The 13,393-nt window shown below is 38.6% G+C and overlaps 1 protein-coding gene across 1 annotated transcript in view; it reads left to right on the top strand.

The window, feature by feature from the left end:
• Positions 1 to 13,393, top strand: part of LOC109926841 (leukocyte cell-derived chemotaxin 1) — a 110,077-nt gene that overhangs the window by 10,503 nt on the left and 86,181 nt on the right. The window contains exons 3-4 of the mRNA XM_048598426.1: positions 10,676 to 10,816; positions 11,229 to 11,342. Coding sequence (XP_048454383.1) covers positions 10,676 to 10,816; positions 11,229 to 11,342 — 255 coding nt within the window. The remainder of the gene's footprint in view (positions 1 to 10,675; positions 10,817 to 11,228; positions 11,343 to 13,393) is intronic.

Genomic DNA, 13,393 nt, shown 5'->3' with positions numbered 1-13,393 from the left:
AGGTGGTTGCCCGATATGGAGACAGAGAGGTCCAGGAAGGGGAGAGAGGTGTTAGAGATGGTCCAGGTAAACTTAAGGTTGGGGTGGAAGGTGTTAGTGAAGTGTATGAACTGTTCGAGCTCCTCGTGGGAGCACGAGGCGGCACCGATACAGTCATCAATGTAACGGAGGAAGAGGTGGGGTTTAGGGCCGGTGTAGGTACGGAAGAGGGATTGTTCCACGTAACCTACAAAGAGGCAGGCGTAGCTTGGGCCCATGCGGGTACCCATGGCTACCCCCTTTGTCTGTAGGAAGTGGGAGGAATTGAAAGAGAAGTTGTTGAGTGTGAGGACGAGTTCGGCTAAGCGGATGAGGGTGTCAGTGGAGGGGGACTGGTCGGGCCTGCGGGACAGGAAGAAGCGGAGGGCCTTAAGGCCATCTGCATGGGGAATGCAGGTGTAGAGGGACTGGACGTCCATGGTAAAGATGAGGTGTTGGGGACCGGGGAATTGGAAGTTCTGGAGGAGGTGGAGGGCGTGGGTGGTGTCACGGACAATACTTTACATATGGTTTACTAATGCCTGTATAACTGTAGCAAAAATTCTACTTTTATATTGCATTTGCCTTCTAATAAAGATCAACTTTCCAATTGCCTTCCTAAATACATGTTGTACCTATGTACTAACCTTTCATCCACAAGGACACCCAGATCCATCCATACCTCGGTATTCTAACAACCGCTATCAATTTAAATAATATCTCAGATTCTCCAGCATCGGCAGTTCCTACTATCTCTGTAATAATTTAAATAATATGCTGCTTTTCTACTCTTCCTGACAAAGTGGATCAAATAAATATTTTCCTTATTTATACTCCACCTGCCAATTATTTGCCAACTCAGAGCCTACTTTTTTAGATTCCTTTGCAGACTCCTTATATGCCTTCGCGACTTACTTTCCTGCCAATCTTTGTGTTGTCAGAAAATTTCGCAGCCATACATTTGTTCCTTCATTCAATTGATTGATTTTCACCTCAGCACTAATCCCTCTAACATTCCCCTCATTACATCTTGCTAACCTGAAAATGTCTACTCTGTTTCCTATAAGTTAACCAATCCTTTATCCTCCTGATAGAATCAGTTTTCTTAATATATGTTAGCACCTACTGAGAGTTCTTATTTTGTGTAGCAATCTTTCAGGCAACTTAGCAGGTACGTTCTGGAAATCAAAGTACACCATGTCCACAGGTTCCTCTTCTCCAAATTTCTTGTTAATTCCACATAGAACTCTAATAAAATAGTCAAACGTGATTCCCTTGCACAAAACCATGTTAACTTTGCTTAAATGTGTGGAGATTTTCTTAATGCCTCACAATATCCTTCTCAATAGACTTGAGCATTTTGTTACGACAAATGTTCAACTATCTGGTCTGTAGTTTCCTGCTTTCTGTCTCCCTCCTTTTCATGACTGGAGGAGTTGCATTTATTATTTTCCAATCCAATGGAACCGTTTGTTCCACAACACTACCCAATGCCCTACCATTAACTGTGTAAGTCCTACCCCTGCTTATTGTACCAAAGTGCAATACCTCCCATTTATTAAAATTTAGCTCCATCTGCCATTTTTTAGCCCAATGACCCATTTGATGAAGATCCCTTTGTAATCTTAATCCTAGACAGAGAAGACGATTTAAGACTAATGAATGTGCTATGTTGGCAGCCATTTCTTTTAACAGCCTGGCAATTTATCATCATTTTATGTTCCTCTCTCAATTTTTTTCTTCCTACATAATTATTTCTGTTATTTGTATCCTCTACAGATAAAAGATATGTGTTCACTTTATCCCCTATTTCCCTAATTTTTCCATCAGTAATTCATCAAATTATTCTCCAGAGAACCAATGTTTGCTTCTTGTTTTCCTTTCCAGCTAGCTTTTCCTCCTGCTCGAATGTCTCCTTTCATTGATATGATTGCCCTTTGCTGTTTTTTTAAATATCCTGTCCAATCTCATGACCTGCCTATATCTTCATGAAATTGTTTTATTCTTTCAATGGTGGTTGGAAAATTTAAATTCCTTCCCAAAAATCTAGAATTAAAAGGTGGAATTGATAAAAATGGCCATGATACTGTTGGAAAATTGTAAAAATACAAATGTTTCATTAATATCCTTTAGAAAGAAAACCTACCATCTTAGTGCAGTCTATATATGGCTGAAGACCCATCCTAACATAACTGATTATTTGTGCTCTGACTTCTAAAAGGGGGCCAATTGACATCTAGTGGCAAATAAGAATGGCAATAACTGCAGGCCTTAATGCGAGTATCAATTCCTAAGACCAATTAACTTTAAATTATTCTTCATACAGAAAGTAGTAAGGGATGTTGGAGCAATAAAATTTATAGGAACAGTTTCTTTTAGTTTTTGGATCCAACTATTCAGCCTCCTTTGCAGAGATTTATCCCCTGCCCCTTCTGTCTACATAAATGCTTGTAACCCCTTCACAGAGTTATATAGCATGGAGAAAGACCCTTTGGCCCAACCAGTCCACTCCGCACATAATTCCAAACTAAACAGGTTCCCACTTGCCTGCCTCTGGCCCATATCCGTCTAAATCTTTCCTATTCATGAACTTATCCAAATGTCTTTAAACATTGTAATTGTGCCTACATCCACCACCTCTTCAGGAAGCTCATTCCACATGTGAACCACTCTCTATGTTTAAAAATAAAATGCCCCCATGTCTTTTTAAATCTCTTTCCTCTCCCTTTTAAAAATGTGCCTCCGAGTCTTGAAATCCCCTTCCTATGGAAAACACACATACCATTAACCCTATCTATACCTCTCATGATTTTATAAACTTCTATAACATCACCCCTCAACCTCCTACGCTCCAGAGGAAAAAGTCCCAGCCTATCCAGCCTTTCCTTTATAATTTAAACCCTCCGTACCAAGCCACATCCTGGTAAATCTCTTCTGAACACTGTCCAGCTTAATAATATCCTTCCTGTAACAGGGTGACCAGAACTGCACACCGTACTCAGAAGAGGCCTCATCAATGTCCTGTACAACCTCAAAATAAGGTCCCAACCTCTATACTTAAAGGTCTGAGCAATGCAGACAAGCGTGCTAAACACCTTTTTAACCACCCTGTCTCTACGTGATGCACACTTCAAAGAATTATGTACGTGCATACCTAGATCCGTTTGTTCCACAACACTACCCAATGCCCTACCATTAACTGTGTAAGTCCTACCCCTGCTTATTGTACCAAAGTGCAATACCTCCCATTTATTAAAATTTAGCTCCATCTGCCATTTTTTAGCCCAATGACCCATTTGATGAAGATCCCTTTGTAATCTTAATCCTAGACAGAGAAGACGATTCTCCACAACACCAATTTTGGTGTCATCCAGAAACTTACTGATCATGTCTTCTATATTCTCATCCAAACCATTTATATAGATAACAAACAAAAGAGGACCCTGACCCCAGCCCTATGGAACACCACTGGTCACAGACCTCCAGTCCGAGAAACAACCCTCCACCATTACTCTGTCTCTTGCCGTTAAGCCAATTATATAACAACTGGCAAGCTCACCCTGAATCCCATGTGACCTGACTTCAGTACTTAGTCTACCATGCAGAACCTTGTCAAAGGCTTTCTAAAGTCCAAGTAAACAACATCTATTGCTTTGCCCTCATCAATCTTTTTTGGTAACTTCCTGAATAAAAAAACTTAATCAAGTTTGAGATACACAGTTTTCCTTGCTCAAAGCCATGCTGACTATCCCTAATCAATTTTTACCTCTCTACATGTCCATAAATCTTATATTTTAAAATCACCTCCAGCAATTTGCCCACAAACGAAGTCAGAGACACAGCTCTATAGTTCCCCAGAGTTTCCTTATAAACCTTCTTAAACAAAGGTACAACATTAGCCACCCTCCAGTCATCAGGCACCTCACCCGTAGTTACAGATGATGCAAATATTTCTGCAAGGGGTCTTGCAATTTTCTCCCTTACTTCCCACAAAGTTCTGGGATACGTTAGATCAGGTCCCAGAGATTTAACTGCCTTTACATTCTCCAGAACTTCTTGTTCTGCATTGTGAACTGTTTCTAAAACATCAAAATTTATTTCCCTGCGTTCTCTAGCCTCAATTTCTTTTCCCACAGTAAAAACTGAAACAAAATATTCATTTAGTACCACTCCCATCTTCTGGAATTTAACACTTTATATTATATGTTTCAATGGATTACTTTAGTAGCTTAACACCAATTCTTATAATTTTGAAATTCCCTTCTTACATCTATCACACTTTTTGGACACTTTCTTAAAACCTTTAAAAAATCTAAGAACTGCGGATGCTGGAGATCTGAAACAAAAACAGAAATTGCTGCTGAACCTCAGCATGTCTGGGAACATCTGTGGAAAGAGAAACAGAGTTAACATCAGAAGTCCAGTGGCTGTGCTTTAGGACATTCTGAAACAGGTCACTGGATCTGAAATTTTCACTTTGCTTTCTCTCCACAGATGCTGCTTGACATAGAGTTTCTCCAGCAATTTCTGTTTTTTTTTTGTCTTAAAATGTACCTCTTTGACCACTGTTTTGGTCATGTCCTAACATGTGATTGAGTGTCAAATCTTGTTTGTGCTCTTAAGAAGCACAATGGATGTTTTCTCATAACTAAGCATGCTGACAATAGTGTATTGTTGTTAACCTGAACTAGAGTTTTATTTTGGTAACAATGCTGTCAGCAAGAGTACTAATGAACAAGAGTTTTGAATTATTTCTACATCTATAATTTTTGACTGTGATAATGTGATCTAGGTTACTGATGTGCTTAAATTGCATTTTGCATTGTAATATCTAATGCAAATAGTTCAGTTCACATATTGAAACCTTGGAAATTCTTTTTATAACTGTTAAATTTGAAGCTAAAAGCTTAACAAATTATGACGTTTTTGAATAATTATAATAAAATTTAAGTAAAAGTTAAATACAAGTATAAGAGGATTGTTACTGTAGTGATTGGAACCAGGTGGATCTCATTGACTGCGATCCTCAATTGATGTTATTAACCTGGGCCAACTGAGGAGCCCTGGGTGATTAGACATGAACAGGAGATTCAGAATCTCCTTATATCAGGGACTGACTCCGAGCTGGCTGGCCACAGCCTGTGTACTGTGCGCATGTAAATAAAGGGTGACTTGGTGATGGGATATTGGTCTCTGTGCAGTCATTTCAGTTATGAATATATATATATCATTGAAGTATGGCTAAAGGTTATTTATTATAACTATTTCAATGAATATCTTTAATTGTGTTTAATATTATCCAAAATAATTTAATCTCCCTGTAAACTAAATTTAAAAATCCATTATTTCCATAATAGATATGCTATCCTTTGTTGCAGTTGTTTATCACTGAAATTCATGAGTTGTTTTGACTCTTTTACTAGGATTTGTTATTAGAGTTGACCTAAGAAGTTTGGGGGGAGAAAAACATTAATTCAGTAAAATGAGAAAACAAAGCAGATAGTTGAAGGGAATTTATTACAATGTCAACATAATTGGCCATGCAGGATAAATATTTTCCCCAAAGGAACCAACTGAGATTAACCACATATGACCCTCTCATTATCAGCAAATAAGTTAAACATGAGAAAAAGGGACATTGATAAGGACAACTGCCAAAGGGAGAAAGAAGGGGCTCCTCAGGATGGTTACAAAAAAAATTTCGATGAAGGTGATTCGAGAAAACAAGTGTTCAGGGTGGGGAATGATGATGGGTGTCGTAGCTGAAGCTATGCAGAAGAATTTTCAATTGTATATTTCTACACAATAACAGCAAGGGGTGAAAACCACAAAAGATTCACTGTGCTTCAAACTCATACTGAGCATGAAATATTAAATATTCCAAATGGCTACTTTCTCTAAATATTCACAACGCAAATCATGAACATCACGTCTTCTCCAAACCAATATATCCCAAGTAAAATCAGACTGAATAACAAATAAAATAGGAATCAGTTAATCGGGTTTAATACAAATATATGGGGCTGAATCTAACTACTTTTGTCTAAGCCAGGGTTGTCGAGTCTCTTGGAGGATTTGTCACTACACGCCCTAGAGAGGTCTCTTGCCATATCATAGCAAACCTGCCTCATTAATTATCTATCATGGCCTCCATGATGTCTCTCAACCGATTTTCCACTCTATCTTGCCACCTGTTGTTCCTGGAACAACTTCCCAATCAATATATATCCTGGAATTGACTAGCATCTCTTGAGTCCACACCACCTTTTTTGTTAAAGATTTCCCAGTCACCCGAACAAGCTCTCAGTCTGGAGCTGCGTGCAGAGTTGCTGTCACTTTTTCCAGATATGGAGAATGGGGAGAAATTGGCATCCTGGAGATCCTGCTGGACAAGTGGTGCCAATGAGGGACTTCCTCACCTGGGGCCAGCAGTGGAAGCCACAACACCAAACCATGCCAGCTTGGTCTGAGGTTGCCACCCAGTTAGTGCAACCTGAACTGTCTGGAGGAATACCCAACACTGTACAGAGAAGGTCAATGTACTCCACTCTGCCATCTGCCACAATTAGTTCTGGCACATTCTCTGCAGTGCCTCAAGCTCGCTCTATCTCTGCTACTGTACCCACCTCCCACCAAAGTTCATGCTCTATTACTCACACTATCACTTGTAACATCTTTCCCCATTTGCTGTCACCTCCCCCAGTGTCCAATAGCACTAACCTTGCATGCATGTCCTCTGTGCCTTCTCACTCACTCAGGCCTCCGTCCCACCAGCACCAACACTAACAGCTGTGTCACCCACTTTCATCTCCCTTTAATACCCAACTCTCTCATATTCCAGGAGGTAAACAGCCCACAGTAGGGGCAGAAAGAGTCAAGACCGATAGATTGCTGCCCACCATTTGGTTCCACACCCCTTATGAGGAGAGGCTCGAGCAGGGACTGCACTAGGAATAGACTTACTGAAGCTCTGAGCAAAGGCTGTCCCCTTTGACTTGACTGAGACCTACCAACAACAATGGCAAGCTTCCTATCTTTGTGTCTGCAATAAACAACATGGCAAGACAGCAGTAACATGAAGATGACGTCTATGGCTGAGGGACCAAAGCACAAAATGGCACCTGCAGGTCAGCTCAAAGTGAGTGAGCACTATGAGAACAAGTGGACAGGATGAAAATGCAGCCTGGTCCAATCGAGCATTCATGTCCCTGATTGTAATAGTGCAGCAAGGAAACTGTGCAATGATAGTTGCCCATGCGGCATTGAAGTGCAGGAGCATCCTGTAAATAAATCAAAGATATGCCATGAGGATTATTAGAAGCTAGTATGTGTTGGATGTAAATGTCCATGGCAATGGCATGCACCCCTCCAGTGTCCACGGAGCATCCCCTGAGATGTTGGTGTCCAGTTTCCAACACTGAGGTTATTCACACAAGCTCGAGGTGAATCTGCTGGGTACCCAGTCTGATTTCCATGTTGGGGTTTCCCTTATCTAGCTCATTTAGTGAGTTTGATAAGATAGGGGGCTATATATTAAGAAGGCAAGTGGTTGTTAACAAAATACTTAACAAGTGTTAATCGCTGTCGTTTGGCATCTTGCTACTTACTACCAAGAATCTCCCCTTGCTGCTCGGGGTAACCATGAAAGATGGAGCAAGACATCGAAATTGGCCTTGCAACATTTGTCACCCAATTCTGCCGCACATGTCTCCGTAGCCCATGACGTGGATAGATTGTATTTTCTGGAGAATAGATAAAGAAGCGAGAGAAGAGATTTCACTGATTAATAATCATTGAGAGAGTTACTGGACAGTGAATGTACAAGAAAAACAGAAGTAAGTTGATGTGCTTACCATATTCAAAATGGGCATCAAATTGGACACAGGCAATGACAGACTTGTCTTCCTTTTTTTTATGTAATGGAATTGGTTATCGTGTTACATGGAGTATCATCTGTACAATAATTAGCTATGTAACTATCATCAGTGTGAATTCGGAAGTGAAGATTTTGCTTGACGAATTTGCTTGTCTACTTGAATAAATATGAAGTAAGTTCATTGCATGTTGCACTGTGACCTTCAAAATATATGATTTTATTAATTGGATTCAAAGGTGTGCATAATTAGAGTATGGATATATATATAGATTGGATAGGATATAGGTTGAATTATAGGTGACAATGAACATAGTAGTTATGTTGAACTCAATCGGAACGGGAGTGAACTGATAGTATTCAAAGCTGGTGATGAGAGTTGTCTTAATTTGTACAGAGTACCTGGATCAGAAACTTGTACATAAAGTAGCCAAATTTGCAGATGATAAAAACAGAACAGTTGGGAAAGGCATTCAGAAATTGAGATGAATTAGACAATGTGTTGTTAGTAGGCAGCCCAATTGGTAATAAATTTTGATGCAAACAAAATACCTGTCCATACATGAAGGAAAAGATAGCTGCGCTTACTCACAAATAAAATGACTAAGAATGAAGTTGAAAAAGATTTGGCCACCTTTAGTTAATACAGTACAGTAATCAAAGCTAATAAGATATTGAACTACATAGCTAAATGCTAGAATATCAGGAAGAATAATGGTCAAATTTTAATACCACTTTGTCAGGCTGCATGTTGAGTACTGCATTCAGTTCTAATCACCAAGAAAGGAAGATATGTTCTGGTGCTGGAGGCACAATAGCATAAGTCTGATTCCCAGAGTAAGGGACTGAGTTCTGAGGAATAATTGAAGAATGTTAAACTTATTTTCCTGAAAGAAATGTATCTGAGAGCTGATCTTACTGAAGTGAAAAGGATTGTTAACAGTATTGAAAAAGTGAACCCAACATGTTACTTTAAGAATAGAACCAAAGAACTGAATTTACACCAATGCTAAATTTTAAGACCGAAATCAGGAAGCTTTGTCAGGATACAAAAAGGTATGTGTACACTTTGTGATGAGGAATCAGCACATTTTAATGCATGGGAATAAAGGTTGAAAGAGATGTAAAAGGAGTTGCAAGTTCATGAACATATTTTTTACACTATTGGACAAAGTCGATATCTGTCTCAATGAGCAATTAACATGGTATAAACTTCCAGATAAGAGTCCAGGCTTACTGCCTGCACCATTCAAAGGTCAATTCAATGGTACAGTGGCATTAGGATCTATCTGAATGCATGAAACAAGATGAGGGTGAGTGGCCTTACTCATACAATAAATTGGATGAATGCCACACTAAATATTCTCAATTCCTTTCAAAGGATTTTTACAACCACGGTAGTAAAAATAACATCTTTAAAGTAATGTTTTGAAATATAAATGGAGCCCGGTGCTGATTATTTAATCTGGATAATGGTTTCGAGAATGGTAGTGAATCTGAATCTTTGTCCAGCACTAACCTTTTTGATATGAAAAATAATTGACTTTTGTTAGCTGAGACAATTCACTTCAATTTCTGAACATGCAGCCGTCTGATCTGGTTTATGTGACACTTTCCTCTACGAAGATTTCATGTGAGGGCTCTCAAGTATAAGGAATGATTTTCCAAGGACATCCACCCAGTTTTTACTTCAGTGCAAGTAGTCATTCTTGATCAGCTGTGTTTAGATAAATGGAAGTAGGCAGCCTTGCCAACATCTACTACTTTATTTGAGAAACCATTCAATTCTATAGACATTTGCACAAATTATGGCTTCAGATGAACTGCCATTGGACAGTATTCTGCCCAGAGAAATAAATAAATTAATTTAATGTTTGCTCCATCAACATTGCTGATATATTAACCTGAGATTATTTGGTTAACAGCTTAACAAGTGATTAAAAAAAAATCAAGCTTACTAATCTAGCAATCTGATGAATGATACCTTTGTATAATACATTGTCCATAAAATATACCTTTCTCTTTGTTAATGTGACAGTTAAGAGGTTAGCTTTTACACACATTACATTGAAAGATATTTTGTCATTTTGATTCTCCCTAATTAGTTTGGCAAGTCCAATTTCTATTTATTTACTGAAGAAAACCAACTGGCAGGACTTGGGTTTGTGTATACCATTTGCCCACACTGAAGTTTGATTTTGACCACAACCAAACAGGAACTGTTAAATGGATCTTAGCTTTCTTACGCCATTAATGACAAAGACTATAAAGAAGGCTGTCTGTCTGAGTAGCTGTTGTATGTTGCTTAGTAGCTAGTTTAAGAGCCTTTTGGGAGAAATCTGAGAGCAAGTCTCACTCCGTAAATTATGGAGATTTTCTTCTTTAGCATTTGGATGTCAGCTAATGCCCACCTGAAGAATATACAGCAAAATCAGACAGCACTCCACAGCACTGACCAGAGCCAAATTGGCCAAATGGGAAATTAAGCAATTTCCTGAATGCCCCAATGAATGGTTCCAGAGTGCTTTATTATCTGCATCCTCCTCAATCCATGAGCGTGTCAAAGTATTCCAATGCTTTTTGGGGACAGCAGAAGTCCATCTCCATTAGGACATAGTCAGTCCCACCTGACATTCCTTTGCACTTTCTCAACTAAAAAAGAAAATGTCCCTCTTTCTCTTCTCATTTTGTTTCAGATGTGGCAGCATTGTACAGAATGCTGAGGCTAGATGGTCTGCACTTTGTATTTAACTATTTTCTCATAGTAATAACATTGGTTTGCAGATATACAATATGCATTATAGCATGAGCATCAATGGAAAGATAAAGGATGGATCTTTGGAAATTGACACTGAGAACAACCTTGAAACATTCAGGACTGGAAGTGGCAGTGAAGAGGCAGTGGAGGTTCATGATTTTCAGACTGTAAGTCAAATAACTGTGTCTTCAATTATGAGAACCCATTATTGTATGCCATCCAGTTTTTGACTTATCTGTAAGTACATTGTCAATAATAATCTGGTACATTGTACTATACGAATTACATTTATTTGCTTTTCATTGAAATCATTTGTAACAATATGCCTCATTAGAATTTATCCCCTATAAGATCAGCGCCCAAGACAGTTCACTGATTAGGGGCTTGTACTTGTAACCTTCCAACTGAGGGGTATAAGCAGTATCGCTGAGCTCTGGCTACTTAGAAAACGATGACATAAGAACAAAATTAACAATGTGTGAATGCAATTTTTGTTTTTGTTTTGTAGCATGTTTCAATGCAACTTGACAGGAAGTGTGGACGCAATGTGTTTAATAGTAACTCATTTCTGTGTTACAGGGAATTACAGGAACTCACTTTGCTGGAGGAGAGAAATGTTACATCAAAGCCCAAGCTAAAGCACACCTGCCTGATATTGAGAACATGAAAACCGAAGCAATTGCAATTGAGCTTGTAGGTGTTACATGACTTTAATGTTTATGGTTTTAGAAGACTAAGACCCAGGTAACATAATCTTTAAACGGAGAAAGCAAGCATTTTGATGCCATTTCAAGTTAGGGCTTGTAGAATTTTTCGGTAGAATTGATGCATAATTTGCAGGTTCTCATTCCAGACCTCATAGCCATATCAATCAACTGGAGATGCAGTTTGCTGCAGGGCAAGTTTTTTTTTCCCCTTGAGTATGACATTCTCATTCAGAAGAGAATCTGGCCTAGTTGCCCAGATACTGTGAAATTCACACAATTGGACAGCTGAGAAAAACTATCTGAAGTCTACTCGCCTACTGTCCCAGTGGGAAGACAGGGGAATAAAAACCAAGATCTGTGTGTAGATATAAAAGGGTTGAAGATGCATTGCATATCTTAAACAAATAGGTTAATCAGGCAGATAAAATAGCACACAAGGTAATTACTGAAAGCAGGGAGCAAATTCAACTTGGAAGTCTTTAATATTTGTCGCACCCGTTATTATGTTATATCCTTTGCATATGCCAGCCCTGAGCTAAGTCTATTTTAGGTGAATAGCAATGATATATTAAACCTTTGTTCTGTCTATTAATTACCTGGGGTAATTAGTAGAATTACTGATATGCAAATTAGATTCAGATAAGACAAATAATCCCTTTTAAAAATATGTATCATGTCAAAAACATTTGACATATTGAGACCTCCAGACATGTTTTAATCTCATATGTAGTGTTTAATTAGGCTTTAATTTTTTACAATACATGTAATGTTTGACAGTTAGGGTCTTTGGACAAAATGGAAGTTGAGGAGTTATGTTCAATAAAAATTTTTAATTGGCAGTTTAATGTGCTTTTCAAAAACCTGACGAGGCTTAAAGAAGCGTACGTGTGAGTTCCTGGCTTGTGGGTTTCAAACGCTCTTTAGAAGATGTTCCAAATCCACATGCAGCATTATAACTTATCATAGGTAGTATTCTAATGTGCTGTATCAATGTACAACAAGAATAATCAGGTTTTAGTACCTTTTTACATGTAAAACTGGTTTCTAATTCATTTTTAAATCACCAGAGAGAAATTGCTTCAGAGTGTTACCACTATCACAGAAAGGGTCAAAGTTCTAATTGTGATGGTGCTAGTGGCCATGAGGATGTCCCTATTGGTCTGTGACCCCACATGCACAGTCAATGTATTAAAGGCACCAGAAAGAAGTTGTGTTGAACCTCCAGAAATAGGATGAATATGGCTGCAAGTGAAGAAGTGACTTGCACAACAAAGAGCATAAAGTAAATCGAATTGCATTTAGCAACCAGACATGATCAGCAACAGAAGGGGACTCCTGGCTGCTAAGAACACCATCAGAAATAGAGATGGATGTGTCACATGTCTGCTGCCTTGCATTCTTAGAAGTATAAAAGGCTAAGGATATGGGCTTCCACAGCATCTATGGTAAGGGTCTCTATTATTGTCCTTTCAAGAACAGATTTCATTTCCTGATTTTAACAGTTAGCCAATGATATCTATACTGAGTTTTTATTAAAAGTTGTTGAGCATTTGTTTATCTGTCATGTGCTAGCTGTGTTGCTGTGTTACTGAAAAGGTAATTAATATGAATGATTGTTAGGAATGAAACATTGTTAATATGGATCTTCTCTCTCTGTGCAGATTAACCTGGGTTGTCTGAAGTCCAAGGACATGCACCACATGCACTGTCACAGCAAATGCAAGTGCTATTTTATACAGCCTCAAATTAAATTGAGGCACCCAAATTAATAATGGTGACTGTATGATATATTAGTACACCGTTCATTGAAGGTGTAAGACAGCCACTAGTCAAGGGCAAATTGAAATAGCTGTTGCAAAGTCACAGGTAGTGCAAGATGGAGATGCTGACATAAAAGTAGCTGAGTATGGAGCTCAGAAGGTTGATTTTCATAAAGTTTCAGCCAACACATCCTCCATCAATTTTGAAACACAAATAGGGAGTTGAAGATAAATTTTCCTGCCCAATCTGTAGTTTTTTGATTTGCCAATGCATATG

This window comes from Rhincodon typus, chromosome 6, assembly GCF_021869965.1.
Source record: "Rhincodon typus isolate 14 chromosome 6, sRhiTyp1.1, whole genome shotgun sequence".
Taxonomy (NCBI): domain Eukaryota; kingdom Metazoa; phylum Chordata; class Chondrichthyes; order Orectolobiformes; family Rhincodontidae; genus Rhincodon; species Rhincodon typus.
This window is presented reverse-complemented; position numbering and strand designations above follow the sequence as displayed.